Source organism: Lytechinus pictus, chromosome 5 (genome assembly GCF_037042905.1).
Source record: "Lytechinus pictus isolate F3 Inbred chromosome 5, Lp3.0, whole genome shotgun sequence".
Classification (NCBI taxonomy): Eukaryota; Metazoa; Echinodermata; class Echinoidea; order Temnopleuroida; family Toxopneustidae; genus Lytechinus; species Lytechinus pictus.
Genome location: NC_087249.1, coordinates 2,510,578 through 2,527,568, shown reverse-complemented (window position 1 = coordinate 2,527,568; position 16,991 = coordinate 2,510,578). Strand labels below are relative to the sequence as shown.

Genomic DNA, 16,991 nt, shown 5'->3' with positions numbered 1-16,991 from the left:
AAAAATGTTTAATGCTTCATGAATTGGAATGCCAATCTTTATTCGCAAAAGATTAAGCGCACGCCGGACAAAGATAAACATTTTCTCTTTCCAAATCTCCTTCTATACGTCAAGTCCGCCCCTCGTACTTTGTTAAGGTCTTCTGCTTCTTGCGCGATTGCATGCCAACGAAAAATATTGACATAACTTGTCAATTGCTTAGTTTGCCTCAATCAATGCGATAAAAAATATATTTTTCGTTCGATTTATATGTTTGAATTTAAGCTCCATAAAACTTATGGTGATTGTAGGGAGCTTAATATTTATGGGCTAGCGCCATGAGATTGGTGTGTGCGCTCGATAGGACATCACCATTTTTAAGGGCCTAATTATTATTATTATTACATATCCAGAAAGGACTGAATGTAATTTAATTGCTGCAGGTTTAATCATGATTCGGGCAAAAAACATTTATACATTTCAAAAATATACTTGGCCTTACCCTGGGGCCTAATAGGCCTACGTTCCTGAAGATGGTCTAAATTATTTAAAGATACTGTATTTGAGCTGAATCCAACATGATATAGGCTAGGCCCTTAGCCTAACTTAAAAAAATACCACATGGTTGTTTTGGACTAATTTAGCACTGACAAATACATATATGATCTAGGACCCGCTCCGGGAACCATCTTAAAGGACTTGTAACTTTGCTGTAAAAGTAACTACTATGGTAACGAGGCTCAGCAGCCAATTATAATCAAGGTTTCCATGGTAGTTGCCATAATGGCAAAGTTACAACCAGATTGCAAGTATTTATGAAATTACGGGCCCCAGTGCTTTCGTCTTTGGACCAATCGAAATAGATACACGTGTCACCACCCATCCATACTACCTAAGTTACTCAAATATATTAAGTAAATAGCCTTGTTCCAAATGTTAACCCCACTCGTTCTGTGCAGTGGTACGAAACGTAATTACACGTAAATTATTTATTTTCAACAGGCTGAGCGGTATCAACTACGAGGTGCATTTTCTCAATAGCCAACTTCCGTTTACCTTTTGTTGTTAACCGCATGATTTCTACAAGAACAATGAAGGTGCTTGCAGTATTTACTGTTGCTTTAGTCTCCTTAATTTATCTGCTATTACCGGCAGGTGCAAAAGGAGACAAACAATCGAAGAAGGACCTTCTGGTTACTGACAAGGTAAGTTGGCTGTTGGGGAACATGGTTAAAAAAACAAATGAAATTACCTCAGACCCACGCGTAGGAAACTGTGTGGTGTGTATAATGAGGATGTCGGCTCAGGAGAGCTCGAGAGTAGAGTATCTCAGAAAATCTCAGAAAGGGGTAATCCAGACATCGCTGGCCATTCTGTGCTTTTGGGAACTGGTAGCCAAATTGAACTTGTACCTCCTTTCACCACGATATGTAAAGAATCTTCGCTTCGGCGATTTTGAAAAGAATTGATGCGAGTAGACAGGAATAACCGTCGTTTCTGGGGATTTATTCAACAATTTCTGACATTTTACTGTAATCCCCATTTACCGACGGTAGGGTGTACGTGTGGGCTCGCATGTGTTCTCATTCCCTCCCTTTTGTCAATTCACAGTCCAAAGTTTGATGTAATTTTACACATCGAATTTACAATCTAAGGATGTATAAAACAACAAACTTTTAAAATTTGATATTCCATTAACAAAATACTTTAAACGATATAGATGAAAAGGCATGAAAATTATACTTTACCGATGTTTAATTGGGTTGAACACGATAAAAATGGTCAAAATGGCAACCAAACTATAAAATATTTACAAACGAACGTCAACAATTACGAATGTGATATCGATATTGCTTTCGATATTATACGATCTGCTCCATATGCGAACGAAACCGATACTAGTTATACTAGTACTAGTACTAGTTATAATCGCGATATATCGATTCGAGACATTAAGTTAATAACGATAATGACGTCATTCAAGATGGCAACTTGCAAGAAAAACCGTCAGGTCAGGTGAAAATGTCTTAGATGACAGATTTCTCAATCATCCAGAGGATTTTTTTCAATAACTCCGGCCCAAGGTATGCAATTACTTAAGTTATTTATATTTCCCTGATAATGGAAACCATGAAACTTTCAATTTTGCTTAAAAAACAGTTTTAAATCGCGATCTATAAAACGCTAGTTCACTATACGTTGGCTGTAGGTACGGGGCCCCATCCCCTTCAGTCTATGTATGGTGAGTGGAGCCAACGTAGTTCAGCGGAACAACCAAAATACAGAGACTGAAGCTTTTGGTCTATGATGCGAGAGGCTTTGTTTACGATGCGAAGCTCCTCACACAACTGGTTACCTCTTTCCTCATGCGATGTTTAACGGGCTCAGTTTGCCATGGGTGGACAAGTTTTCAGATGACATCGACGCTTCCGCGGAATTATAATTTTTGTAATTATCCATCTACCCCGCATTTCCCTGCTCTTCAAGACCACTCTGCCACTTTCACAATGTTGACAAAAACTTATATTACAAAATCGATTCACTAAATAAATCACAAACAAGATATATCTGGGGATGAATCACTTTAGTAAACTGTATTATCTACTCGTGAAAATGGGAACCAGCATAGCTGGTTCCCATTTTCAGGAGTAGATAAAGACAGTTTACTAGTGAAATTTATTTCGTCAAGAGTCATCACTGACAAAATAAATCTCATTGGCAATCTCTCTCTATATCTACTCTTCAAAATGGGAACCATCTAAGAAAATTCTCCTGAATTATAAATGCTGGTTCCCATTTTCACGAGTAGATAAAGACAGTTTATTAATCAGATTTATTTCGTCAGAGAATCGTCACTAACGAAATAAATATTACTAGTAATCTGTCTTTATCTACTCGCTGAAATGGGAACCAGCGTGTACAACTCTATTGAGAATTTTCCACGCTGGTTCCCATTTTGGCGAGTAGATTAAACTAGTTTACTCTACTCGCTGAAATGGGAACCAGCGTGTACAACTCTATGTGGAGTTTTCCATAGAGTTGTACGCGCTGGTTCCCATTTCAGCGAGTAGAGTAAACTAGTTTACTCTAATACTAAATAGGTTCATTATTGCGGATTGAAATAATCGCTAGAGGGTATTCATTTGTCTCGCAATCTACTATGGTCAACAAGGAAATTCGTGATCACTCTCGCAAAAAGTGTTCACTGGCTTTCTAGGAAATTCGTGATCACTCTCGCAAAAAGTGTTCACTAGCTTACAAGTTCACGAGCTTTCGAGTGCCGCTGCAACTCTTTATCAAGTGACGAAAATGATCTGAAAACGTACTCTATTTATACTAATCTCCAGGACCGTACGCACGAACGCGAGAACAATAGGTGGGCATTGATCCGTTGCGTCGGTATGCGGTGCGGCCGGTAATCCGTATATGCAAATAAGCCGGGGGTATATGCAAATACGCCGTGGGTCGGCAATATGCAAATTAGACAAAATTGGCGGGCTCGCTAGTTTCCCGTGGGCGGGGGCTGACTAGCTGAGCGGTCCCTCGTTCGGGGCCGGGAACGATCGGGTCGGCGTGCACTGCCAGGTAAGGGGGTATTGTGCTGTCGGATGGTTCGCATCCAGAAGTCGGGGATGTCGATCCCGCTGTCTCTGTTGAAGTTGTTAGGACAAAGACGTAAACTAATAGCCTCCTTAATCCTGCGTGTATACCAATGTCTCTCTTTTGCAATGCAATGTACACCCTCCCAATCTGGGTGGTGTTGCTTCTCCCAAGCATGTTCTGCCACCGCGGATGTGTCGGTTCGCTGTAACCGAACATCGCGCTTGTGTTCAGAAATGAGTTCAACTATCGGTCGGGCTGTTTCTCCGATGTAAGACCCGTCACATCCCTGGCAAGGAATGTTGTATACTACGCCATCACGTCTGTGATCAGGGATAGGGTCTTTGGGGTGTACAAGCTGTTTGTGTAAGGTGGTGTCCGAGCGGAAAACCGTTCGGATACCGTGACCTTCTAATCGGCGTTTAAGTTGTTGTGAGAGGCCATCTATGTATGGCAAGACTGTGCAAGTCTTGAAAACCTTCTGATCCCTTGGTGGTTGTTTTTTCTTGAAAGTGTTCTTGATAAAACGGCGTGGGTAGCCGTTGCTGTACAAGGCGCCACGTATGTGTGCTCTTTCTTTCGGGAGTTCAGGTGGGTGAGTTATGATACGTGCTGCTCTGTCGAACAGGCATTTAACAAGACCCTTCTTGACCGATTTGTCGTGATGAGAATCATATGGTATGTATTGGTCTGTATGAGTGGGCTTGCGGTAGACAGATTAGTTTACTCTACTCGCTAAAATGGGAACCAGTGTGTACAACTCTATGGGGAGTTTTCCATAGAGTTGTACGCACTGGTTCCCATTTTGGCGAGTAGAGTAAAGTAGTTTATTAAATCTAATCGCCAAAATGGGAACCATCTAAGAAAATTCTCATGAATTATACATGTTGGTTCCCATTTTCACGAGTAGATAAAGACAATTTGTTAGATTTATTTCGTCAGAATCATCACTGACGAAATAAATCTCATTGGCATTCTCTCTCTCTATATCTACTCTTCAAAATGGGAACCATCTAAGAAAATTCTCCTGAATTATAATGGTTCCCATTTTCACGAGTAGATAAAGACAGTTTATTAATCAGCTTTATTTCGTCAGAGAATCATCACTAACGAAATAAATATCACTAGTAATCTGTCTTTATCTACTCGCTGAAATGGGAACCAGCATGTACAACTCTATTGAGAATTTTCCATAGAGTTGTACGCGCTGGTTCCCATTTCAGCGAGTAGAGTAAACTAGTTTACTCTACTCGCTAAAATGGGAACCAGTGTGTACAACTCTATGGGGAGTTTTCCACGCTGGTTCCCATTTTAGCGAGTAGAGAAAAGACGGCGACGATATCAATCTTTCTGATCTAAGCTCTTTGAAGGATTACTTTATCTAGAATCAGTGCGCCAGCTGCGGTGAAGCAGTGAACAAGCTCGAAAAAGGTAGGTAGGTCATGTCTTGTCGTGAAAAAGTGTCCTTTGGAAATTAGGAACTGGTTCCCAATTTCACAATAATGCCGACATCACTTAGAAGCACTATCGTCTAGATGTGATGTTACTTCGGCTGTCGTGCAACTCTCACTTCCCTGGTTCATCCGAACTTAATACATAAACATATGACCATTGAGTCCCTGTAGTACAGATCGAGTTAGAACTTCGGTCTCTGTAATTGGTGAGTGGAGCCAACAGAGTTCAGCGGAACAACCAATATAACAGAGACCAAAGCTTTTGGTCTAAGTGCTAGGGTACTGTAATGTGACTGTGTGTGTGATTTATATGGTTTATTTCCAATTCGTCTAATGCAAATTTGTCCAGTTGCCAACTCGTCTACTATCATTTGGTCTACCATCAGTTCATCCTCTATCCACATGGTCTAAGTGCCAATTCGTCCACTCACCATTCGTCTAATAACCAGTTGGTCCAATAGCCATTTTAATAGTCGATATACCATTTGGTGTAATTGGACTAAGTGTTAATTATGCAAAATAAAGGAAAATGAAATTAGAATGATATTAGACCAACTGGCTATGAGACGAAATGGTCATAGACAAAATAGTAGTGAGACGAAGTGATGATTGGACCAAATGGTTAGACGAAATGTTGATGAACGGAATGACATTAGATTGAATGAGAGTAGACCATGTGGTGAGTGGACAAGTTGGTAGTAGACGATCTGAATTTCGCAAAGAAATATGTGGCAATTTCTCTCCCACCTTCTGGACCCTGGGGCGGCATTCTTAACATTGTCTTTTCTCAATATTTTTTTTCTCAGCGATATGACAGAATCGGTATTCTGGTGGATGTCATAACTTATAGAAATTGCCATAAATTTTGTCTCTTCTCTTTAGTGCACAAAAAATGTGCAGTTCATAAATGCACATAATCCCAATATACAAGCAAAAGTTATGACAATATTTATGAAAGGGTCTAACACTTATAAATTTTGTCATTTCCTTTAGTACCATAATATCCCGATACCCTGCCGACTAAATGTCAAGCATACAATTACTTTCACTCATCCATGACCATTCTCAAAAATATTTTTTTCATCCCACAAGTAGTTAGGCCCTACATATTAATTCTTCCTTTTTTCTCTTGTTTCTATCTCTCTTCCAAAAATTCTTTACAGCTTCCCTTTCTCTCTTGTGTAATTCTTGATGTAATTGACATGCAAAACCATGCCAAATGTGAAGTTTTTCCTTGTTCTTATTTAATGCGCAGGTATACTTTGATATAACAATAGGAGGTGAGGTAGAAGGACGGATAGTCATTGGTCTCTTTGGAAAGGTTGTACCCAAAACAGTGAAAAACTTTGTGGGCTTAGCCACACATGAGGTAAATATTTAACCTTTTATAATTCATGCATCTTGAGCTTGTCAATAGTTCATTTTGTTGAATGTTTATCCCTTATACATCCAATATGCATACATGTACATTGTATTTGTAGCAAAACCTTACTTTCATAGTCTACAAATTGCTGTACAAAGACAAAGGTTTGCACTACGATTTGTTTATCAAGACAAAGTATCAATAGCCGCTTGAAGTACCGTAAGTACATGTAAGTTCACAAACTGGATATTTTGAGTCATTGAAATTTACAGCATGACAAACACTTATTGCCTTTCCAGATGGTTATTGCCTTTCATTTTTTGAAAAATAATTGTACCAGTATGCAACCTTGACCCAAAAAAGACTTGGCTATTTCAATGCCTAGGAAGACTTATTATCTTGGCCCCCCTTCGCGACAAATATCAACACTTATGCTGTCCTTGGCATGATGTACTGAAATGTAAGATCAAATTCTTCATAAAATCTCATTTCTAATTGATTATGCTTATTTATGTGTAAAATCAAAGTTTGCTCTAATTAACTTATAAGGCCTCTAAAATGTTAATTTTTGTTCACAGACTCTTTATAGGATTCTGAACTAATGTAAATTAACAAATTTTAATATCACAATTATTTTCTTATGTATTTTATTGTTTTCTAAATTTCTTATGTATTTCCAATTTTCTATGATTGTTGACTTTTTTTTTCTTGTTTTTTTCAATGGAAATTGTTGGGGACTTTATTTTGACCATAAACAAGATGGAAGTAATTGATTTTAATCAATAAAAGGAGAAATAATGATACATTTATGAATTTTTTGCTAAAAAACGTTATTTACATTGGATTTGAACAGAATTCATGTTATTGGGCACTTTCGGGTCTTCACTTACGAAATGTTGTGTAATTTCAGAACTGCGTACCTGGGGGTCTTAAAAGTTGTGCGAGACTTGAAAGTAAAAAGTCAGTGAGTGACACGATCAAGACATTTTGTGCGGAGGATTTATCGTGAAAAATGTCGAGGGGGGCTGAATCACCCCCCCCCCAGTTTTATTTAATAGGGTTAACCATATATGTAACCGTAGACCAAGTTAGGCCAAATGAACTGAAAATTAGACAAAATGGTAGATGGGCTAAATGGCAATTATCCCAAATGGTTAATACTGTAGATGAACTAATGATAGACAAAGTAGGGTTTAGAGTAATTCTACTTTGTTTACAACCAGTTCATCTACTAAATATTTGGTCTAGACTATACATGTGGGATGAGAATGAAAATTAATTTACTACTGCAGTATGGTAGACCAAGTTTTAACAATTTCAGAAAGCACCACCACTCTATTTTATTAATAATTTTTCATGTATGAATGGGCCAGAAGAATAAGTGAGATGAGAAATTGTGAACCATAAGAGAGGGAAACAATGGAAAATTGGAAATCCAATAATCACATCTGTGTGTTCCAAAGTCTGGGGAAACAACACCTCGAAAGAATCTGTGTTTGGATTGCCTGGTATTTTAATGATTATTTAGCTGATACAACAAAGGCATGAAAAAGGGGTATACTTGTTTCTGGCACACAATCTCCATCACGAGTGTGTAATTTTAAAATAGTATTTTATGTGGAGCATATGTACTTGGATTTTATTTCTTGATGAGACTACCCTGAAGACTGTATGTCATGCAATTGTGATTTTACATATCAGAAGCAAAATAAGAACTTTTTTTAATGTACAGGACTAAAGTAGTAATCTACAATACGATCATGATATGATTTCCCTGCTTACGAATCAAAGATTTAGTTAGTAAGGGACAATGTGAATCATGCTAAAGTATCTTTTAACATTCCAACCCACCGGCAGATCCAGGGGGGGCCTTCTGAGAGGCACATTTAAAAATTTTTTTTGCTTGTTAAAATTTTCTCATGGATGAAATGTCATTTTTTTAGTTTGAAAAGCTTTTTTTTTTGCTTGTCAAATATTTCCTTGGGAAAATGTGCCGCCCCCCCCCCCCCCATTTTGGAAAATCCTGGATCCATCCCTGTTCCAACCTTATTGAGAATGAATAAGGGTTGCTAGGTATTTTGATACTTCAATAATTTAAAATTTAGCTTACATGTGATACACATTTGATTGGATTAAATTATTCAATTTCAATTAAACTGTTTCTGTATGGAGTTCAAGTTTAACCTCAAATCATCGTTCTTTTAAAATAAGCTTGATTAATCTTCAGAAATTTCACTACAAAATTTTTGAGTGTCATGCTTGAATGTAAGAGATGTGAAGGTTCAAATGATAACAGAACATATTTGAGATATTATTTGTTTTACCATGTCTTTAACATTCATGAACCATTTGTGTACCATGTTGTTGAGATATTTGTTTAACCTTATGTTTGCAGCAAGGATATGGCTACAAAGGAAGTAAGTTTCATCGAGTCATCAAAGATTTCATGATTCAAGGAGGCGATTTCACAAGGGGAGACGGAACTGGAGGTATGACATTTTAATTGTGTGTGAATATTACTTACATGTAATTGTTTTTGGCAAATAGAGTTACTGAATCACCATCAGGAAGATGTGTGGTCAATATCATTTTATGACATAGGATTTCATGTAGGGCCTATAGAGATTAGATGCCTTTATATTTTATTTTGAATTTGCCTGCATGAAAATATGACCCACTGTTCTGTACATGTACTCTGGGGAGCATTCCATTAAAAGAAATTCGGACAAGTTGTCAGATATGACATTTTCCCTCAAATTTGATTGGCTGAGAAGCACTAAATCTGATATAACGAAAATATGTTGAATAAAATGTTTAACAAGTCCTTTCATAAAATGATCCATTGAAGTCCAGTTTAACTTTGGCCATGGACAAGGTCTAACTCTGTGCTAATTGTGTTTACATTGTATCCTTGTGTTTAGGTGCCCCCCCTTTGTTTATTGGTGAAGAAAACTATTTTAATTATTATTCCACGAAAGTGACGAAGATTATTAATGTAATGAGCGTCAAAATTAAAAATTAAACCTCTGTGTTTTTAGAGATATATGTGTTACAGTTGGCGATCTGTAGTTTAATTGCAACTTTCAATCAAAGTTTGAATTAAATTCAAATTCAGAATGTGGGCATCTGTGTCTAAGATATTTGGAAAATAATACAGTTTTTTATTTTTCTTGTTTTTATTTTGTGTCTGTAGGAAAGAGTATATACGGTGACAAATTTAAGGATGAGAACTTCAAGCTAAGCCACTATGGAGCAGGATGGCTAAGTATGGCTAATGCAGGAAAGGACACCAATGGATCTCAATTTTTCCTTACTACAGTCAAGACATCATGGCTTGATGGTAGACATGTAGTCTTTGGGAAAGTCTTAGAAGGAATGGTGAGTAGAAAACACATTCATTTGGTTGGCTATTTTGTTTCTTTATTCCGACTGCTATAAGAAGCATCTGCTTCTCATGGTATGGTAGTCTGTAAGGTTATTAGTGGTGGTAATCTTATTGGGACACACCCCTCCATTGGGGTCAAGGTGAATTGAAATAGTTTTCAGGGCTTAAACAGTAAAAACCTAGATTTTATATCACTTTCTATGTCAGTGGCAATGTTAGTGCTGGGAGGGTGATTGTGATGATACATTGAGTGCAGGTTGGAAATATTGAGTGGTCAAAGGTTTTGACACTGGCACCTACCATCGTAGTGACATCACTGGATTTGAATTATAACAAGTGTATTCATGTAAAGTTGACAGTAATCTGAATGAAAATCACCAAGTTAACATGTCTAACAGTATTTTACTGATTTGTGTATTTTATTTGTTATTTCTTTAATTTGCAGGACGTTGTGAGAAGGGTAGAACAAACTAAGACAGCTAGACAAGACAAGCCCATCAAAGATTGTGTTATTGCTGACAGCGGCACTCTTGAAGTAGCAGAGCCTTTTGCTGTAGAAAAGAAACCAGTCGTAGAGTAAACTTCCCTTAGCCCTTCCTGCCTCTCAGTCTATGTCACAAATGATTATACCGATAGACAATTCACAATGTAGATGTATAGATTGTTCAGTGTTTTATATGCACATGCAGTTTATGCAACTTTTAAGTTACCAAGTAGTGTACCAGTAGTAGTTATTCCACTTCAAATAAGAATATATTATAAGATGTCTTATTTTCAATCAATTGGGAAAATTATTGTACTGTATTGAAGGATGGTTAGTTCTATAGGAAATTGTGAAATTGCACTGTTATTGCTGCAAAATTCATTGCTGATTGCAGTACTAGTAGGAACATTGTGCATTGCATGTTGGTCCTATTAAGACTTGATATTAACAACAAATGCACAATTTCTGTAACAAGTTTGCTATCAGCCAATGAAATTGAATGCTTTCAGGAGCTTTAAACTGTTATTTCAAATTTGTTATTTTAACACGTTTATGAAACAGGTCCCTGGTCTGTAGATCTTTCCTCCTCTATATTGATTAACTCAATATCTATAAAAGGACCTTCAGAGTGCAAGCTTGAATCTACCAGCTTGATCTTCGTAATTTATCACAGGCCTGATAAGTTCATCTTCTTTTCTTACAATGAATTTTACTACTCGATCAGAGTGAAGATAGATTGCTGATTATTGGACAAAGACATCATGTATGATCTTGGGATTACATCTATTGTAGTTTATATTGTTCTCACACCCATAGTATAGATAAAATATTATAGAGATAACTTTATTCATTCTGTTGGCAAATAGTTTTAATGCATTGCTTTAATGATAGCATCGAAGTAGAAATATACATGTACAAAATGAATTCTTGATAGAAATGGTATTTTGCAAGATGTTGTGATACATTTGTATATCATACAATCTGAAATGCATGCTATTTTTATTGCATTTTTTCTGAAATTGTTTGTTGGTGATCAAATAACAATAGTGGTAATCTCTTACTCTGCTAATTTTATATGACATGATCTTCAAATCACTGACAAACTTATATTGAAATTAGATAGAAACATGAGTATGTTTTATGTAATTATGATTTTGTTTGGTAAAGCAATAGCAGCATTTCATAGCAAGCCCCTTGTGACCATCTTAATTGTATAACTTAAAGGGAAGTTCACCCTGACAAAAAGTTGATTTGTAAAAATAGCAGAAGAAATATTTAAAAAATTCGTCAAAGAATAAAAAGTTATTAGAATTCTAATTATTTGATTTGTGACGTCATATGCAAGCATCTTTTCTACATATCGAATGGTAAAAAATCAATGAAATGTCATTTTCTCAGACAATTGAAAATTGTTTTTATTGTACCTTCAGTATTCAATAGACAAATCATTTCACACCCATTCCTAAAATGAAAACAAAATAGTCATCACGAATCATTAAATTACAAAACATATGGGGCAGCTGCTCGTTTATGACGTCACAAATCCAAAACTTCAATTTATAATAACCTTCTCGGTATTTAATGGATTTTCCTCAAACCTTCACCAATATTTTTCATTATTTTTTTTCTGCTATTTTTTTACCAGGGTAAACTTCCCCTTAAAGGCTTTTATTAGAAGAAATAATATATTATTTAGTATCAAAATATAACACCAATTTTTAAAAAGCAATGTGATTGCTTAAAATCAAGACCAGGAATAAAACTGTCACTTGAGTAATATTGTTTCTAGCAATATATTTTCTCTAGTCTAATTATCTCATTTTTTATGTTGATTAACAAACAAATTGAATATGATGAAATTGTATTGGATATTGTTAATTGAAATATTGTTATTTCATACAGATTCAATTCAATTTTTCTCCATTCGACTCATTTAGTCTGCTTGTCTTTGGAACAGTTGCCCTAAAATTAGATCAGTTAGCCTTCAAACCCTTTTTCACAGGCAGGAAGTCATGTTCTTCGATTGAAATGTCGGTGTGTGTCTTTTGTTAGTATTGTTTTTTTTGCTCCATACTGGCATTTGTTTGGTCTCTCATTTTGCATACCTCTTCATGTTACATTAGAAGAATAGTGGTGAAATATTTGAAGCAAAGGCTTGCCTATCGGAGCAAGTATTCATTGTATATATTATAAACAGTGCCTTTCTTCTTACCCATTCAATCTGAACACATTAGAAAGCAATATATAAAGGAATACTGTTTATGTATCATCAAAGTTTGATAAGATGTGTTGCATGTTACAAAACCATACAGAGGCAGGCTTTATTACCTGTTCATTTTGGTTGATGTGTTGTATATCTATAGAGTATAATTTAAGTCACAATTTATTACTGTGTACATGAAAGTAGCTTTCAATTATTTTACCAAACATTGAAGTGCAGGAAGAGTCTCGCATTTAGAGTAGAGTAGTTAATCTTTGTGATGTATGTTCAGGGTTTGATGTTTTTTGTCTCACCTGCATAGCAGAGTGAGACTATAGGCGCCGCTTTTCCGACGGCGACGGCGGCGGCGACGGCGGCGGCGACGGCGACGGCGGCGGTGGCGTCAACACCAAATCTTAACCTGAGGTTAAGTTTTTGAAATGACAGCATAACTTAGAAAGTATATGGACCTAGTTCATGAAACTTGGCCATAAGGTTAATCAAGTATTACTGAACATCCTGCCTGAGTTTCATGTCACATGACCAAGGTCAAAGGTCATTTAGGGTCAATGAACTTAGACCATGTTGGGGGAATCAACATCAAAATCTTAACCTAAGGTTAAGTTTTTGAAATGTCATCATAAATTAGAAAATATATGGACCTAGTTCATGAAACTTATACATAAGGTTAATCAAGTATCACTGAACATCCTGCATGAGTTTCACGACACATGACCAAGGTCAAAGGTCATTTAGGGTCAATGAACTTTGGCCGAATTGGGGGTATCTGTTGAATTACCATCATAACTTTGAAAGTTTATGGATCTGATTCATGAAACTTGGACATAATAGTAATCAAGTATTACTGAACATCCTGTGCAAGTTTCAGGTCACATGATCAAGGTCAAAGGTCATTTAGGGTCAATGAACTTTGGCCAAATTGGGGTATTTGTTGAATTACAGCCATAAATTTGAAAGTGTGTTGGTCTAGTTCATAAAACTTGGACATAAGAGTAATCAAGTATCACTGAACATCCTGTGCGAGTTTCAGGTCACATGAACAAGGTCAAAGGTCATGTAAGGTCAAAGAACTTTGGCCACGTTGGGGGTATTTGTTGAATTGCCATCATATCTCTATAAGTGTATTGGTCTAATTCATAAAACGTGGAAATACGAGTAACCAAGTATCACTGAACATCTTGTGCGAGTTATAGTAGTTTTCAAAATCAGCACTGCTGCTATATTGAATCGCGTGATGCAGGTGAGACGGCCAGAGGCATTCCACTTGTTTATGAATAAATCATTAAAGGTTAAAGATTATAAACAGTGGAAGGGGGAGGGGAGGTCTGACCTTGGAGATACATTTAGACCATTCAACAATTTCTTTTTAGCACGTCCCCTCTGATGGGCAATGCCATGTGGAAAGGCTAATCATTCTCTTAATGAGGTGTCTTTTCATCCTCTCGAGACAAAACCCCATATTTAAAAAAATATTTTCCTGATAGAAGCAACTTTCATGATCCAAGAACAGATATATAAGTGTACTTCATAGTTTGGGTATTGGTATGAATGTTATTCTTTAAACCGATGAACAATAGCAGTCAGGAGGCAAAGATGGGCAGGGAAGAGAATTATTTGAGGTGTCCAATTTTACTTTACATTCTTTTCACTTGAGCAATATTTTATTATGGTGATCAGGGCTTCGTAACACAAAGGTTAGCGATTAATCGCTAAATGAACTGACCTATCAAGACCTTCGTTGCATGCGCAATTTGCTCAGTTGACTGACTAGGAACCAATCAGAATCATTCTTTCATATTAGCGATTAATCGCAAATCTTTGTGTTACGGAGCCCAGGTGTAGTTTATTCCGGGAGTTTATTTTAGAAATATAGTTTCTTTGTTCATTTTGTTTTACCAGTAATGTCGAATTCAGTGAATTTGATCCTTTCGCTGTGATACAATAGATGCACGGATTGTGCACGTGATAACTATACTTGTGTGTTTTCACCTCACTTATTAATTCAGTATAGCCAGAGAGAGGGAGAGAGTGGGGGGGGGGGAAGATATGAGGGCAAGTCAGAAGTTTGAGAGAGGAGGTTAATTGAAATGGTAGAGTTCTAGCAATACATATATACTTTTTATATCCCTTACTTAAGATTGTTGTATTGAGAGTGTACACAAGGAGATAAAGAATAGTTTTACTACGAAAAACATTTGCCGTGAAAAAGGTTCATTTTCCTTGCTGACGTCACGCATAGTCCATTTTTTCCCTAGGGAAAAAGTGAACTATACATTTATTTTACCCCCCCCCCCCTCCCTACCTCGCGATTCGCGAGCTGTGCGGCACGATGCGAGCAGAGCGCTGCTCAGCCAAACGGTACTCTCCACTGCATGCCACGGGAAACTTTCGGCGAGCTGCACTAACCAGGTGCGCTCGCTGAACAGACGATCCATGGCGGCAAGACTTATTATTTTCTCAACGATTGTTCTATATCGACTTATTAAAAATCGTTTCGCTGTAAAATGCATGAGTGGAAGGGATATAAAACAAATATACAATGACCCATTCTCGGAGCAGGCTACAACTATTCGCACTCAGGAACATCACATAGTACTATTCTCCCTCGGGCCGATGGCCCTCGGGAGAATAGTACTATGTGATGTTCCTTCGATGCGAATAGTTTTAGCCAGATCCTCGAGTGTCATTGTATATTTGTATACTCTATCCAGTAAGTTCTTGGTATGATTTTAATTTCATTGATTTTTTTTTTCTGGAATACATGTTTATGAGAAAAGCTGCACAAGTGCCCCAACAAGTGCCCTTGGTAATCTTGTGAAAATTTGATGATACAATGCCGATAGTATATTTTACCTTCATGATTTCACATATTATTTGTAGAAGTTTAACATAGGTGTGGGCCCACTTCATACATGTAGTACCCTAACTTCACCCGTCTGTCTGCTTAAAATCACCGCAATTGTTTGATAATTCCTGATAACATAAACCACTGGCGTAAATCCCGGGGGGGGGGGGGGGATGGGGGGATATATCCCCCCACTTTTCGAGGAGGGGGGGATGGCCTGTACAAACATCCCCCCCCCCCACTTTTTACGAAAGAAATGAAGAAAAAAAAATCACAAGAGATAATTGTTTTATTGGTGAAAATTCTTCCTGAAATACCGCTTAACAAATAAAACGATATTATTGAATTATAAAATGCAAATAAAGAGCCAGTTCACCATTTCCAAACGAAATACTTATGTTCTTATTATAACATTGAAGAGAAACTCCCGTTTCTTCCAATTCAACAATGTTGGGGTCTTTGGGAAGGGATTAAGATGGAATGTCAATACTTTTTTAATGTAATCTCTAATAAAACCATTAAACCATCATGGGGTAACAAAGATAATAATATTGGAGGGGTATTTGCCATATGGACATACAGTGGCGTAACTACGGGGGGGGGGCATGGGCGGCACGTGCCCCCCCCCCCATCGGCTGACCAAAAAAAAGAAAAACGGGGAAAAGGAGAAAAGAGGGAGAAAGGAAGAGAAGCGTATAGTGGGAAAGAAGAAAATGTTATTCATTATAATGTTATATTACATAAGAAACATTTTTATCATAACTTCATGAAACATAATTTGCCCAGGGCCTACGTATTCATTGTTCCTGCATGGTGCTTGCATTGTCTGTTAACGAGATATATATAATCATGTTGTACTGAAACATCCCGTTTTCAAGTCAATATAAACCAATATATTTCCTAGCACTTGAGTTATCATTGTTTTATGTAGTGACATATGCTTCTTTTTTCATGACTCAAAAAGTGATTGCCCCATGTTAAGGTCTTTGTATATATGAAACATTTCCTGTCCGTGTTTACGTTCGCATTAGTGGATTGGTGAGATATGTCTGCTCTTCATGAATTCCTAAAATCAGTCCTTAAAATTTCCCTTCTTCTGATCTGAATATCAAAAATTTTCAGCTCGCGCTTCGCGCTCGCATCATTTGGATATTAAAATACGTATGGTCCTAGTTAATTCCTACAAAGAAACCTTAGAATGCCCCACTTTAGGTCTGAATTATCTATGATTTTCAGCTCGCGCTTCGCGCTCGCAATATTTGATTAGTGAGATGCATATGATAATCATGATTGCAATGACTACAAAAAGTGTTTCGTTTCGTGTTATCAAATGTAATTCATATAAACCAGCAAGCGCTTGGCACTCGCATTAGATGACTATGGTGAGATATGCATACTCTTAATGGATTCCTAAAATATATTCCTCAAAATCTCGCTGATTGGGGTCAAAATATACGAAAACTTCAGCTCACGCTTCGCGCTCGTATTGTTTAGCGAGACAGGTACCTATCATGATTACACAAATTTGATTATAATGTCTCTTTTTAGGTGTTAATATAAAAAAAATCAGCTCGCGCTTCGCGCTCGCATTATTTGATCAGTGAGATGCATATCCGTTTAATGACATTGTCCAGAAAATGTCTCTATTAGGTAAGTATAA

At 37.0% G+C, this 16,991-nt stretch overlaps 1 protein-coding gene across 1 annotated transcript; it reads left to right on the top strand.

Moving 5' to 3' along the window:
* The first annotated feature begins 970 nt into the window (after positions 1–970).
* LOC129262584 (peptidyl-prolyl cis-trans isomerase B-like) lies at positions 971–14,460 on the top strand. The gene is made up of 5 exons (XM_054900720.2): positions 971–1,184; positions 6,289–6,402; positions 8,792–8,885; positions 9,590–9,774; positions 10,227–14,460. The coding sequence occupies exons 1-5, from the start codon at positions 1,053–1,055 to the stop codon at positions 10,359–10,361; spliced, it is 660 nt and encodes a 219-aa protein (XP_054756695.1). The 5' UTR covers positions 971–1,052; the 3' UTR covers positions 10,362–14,460.
* The last annotated feature ends 2,531 nt before the right edge of the window (positions 14,461–16,991 follow it).

Coding starts and splice junctions, on each gene's coding strand:
- LOC129262584 (XM_054900720.2), top strand. CDS start 1,053: ATGATTTCTACAAGAACAATGAAGGTGCTTGCAGTATTTACTGTTGCT. Junction 8,886..9,589: donor AAGGGGAGACGGAACTGGAG/GTATGACATTTT, acceptor TTGTGTCTGTAG/GAAAGAGTATATACGGTGAC. Junction 9,775..10,226: donor GGAAAGTCTTAGAAGGAATG/GTGAGTAGAAAA, acceptor TTTAATTTGCAG/GACGTTGTGAGAAGGGTAGA.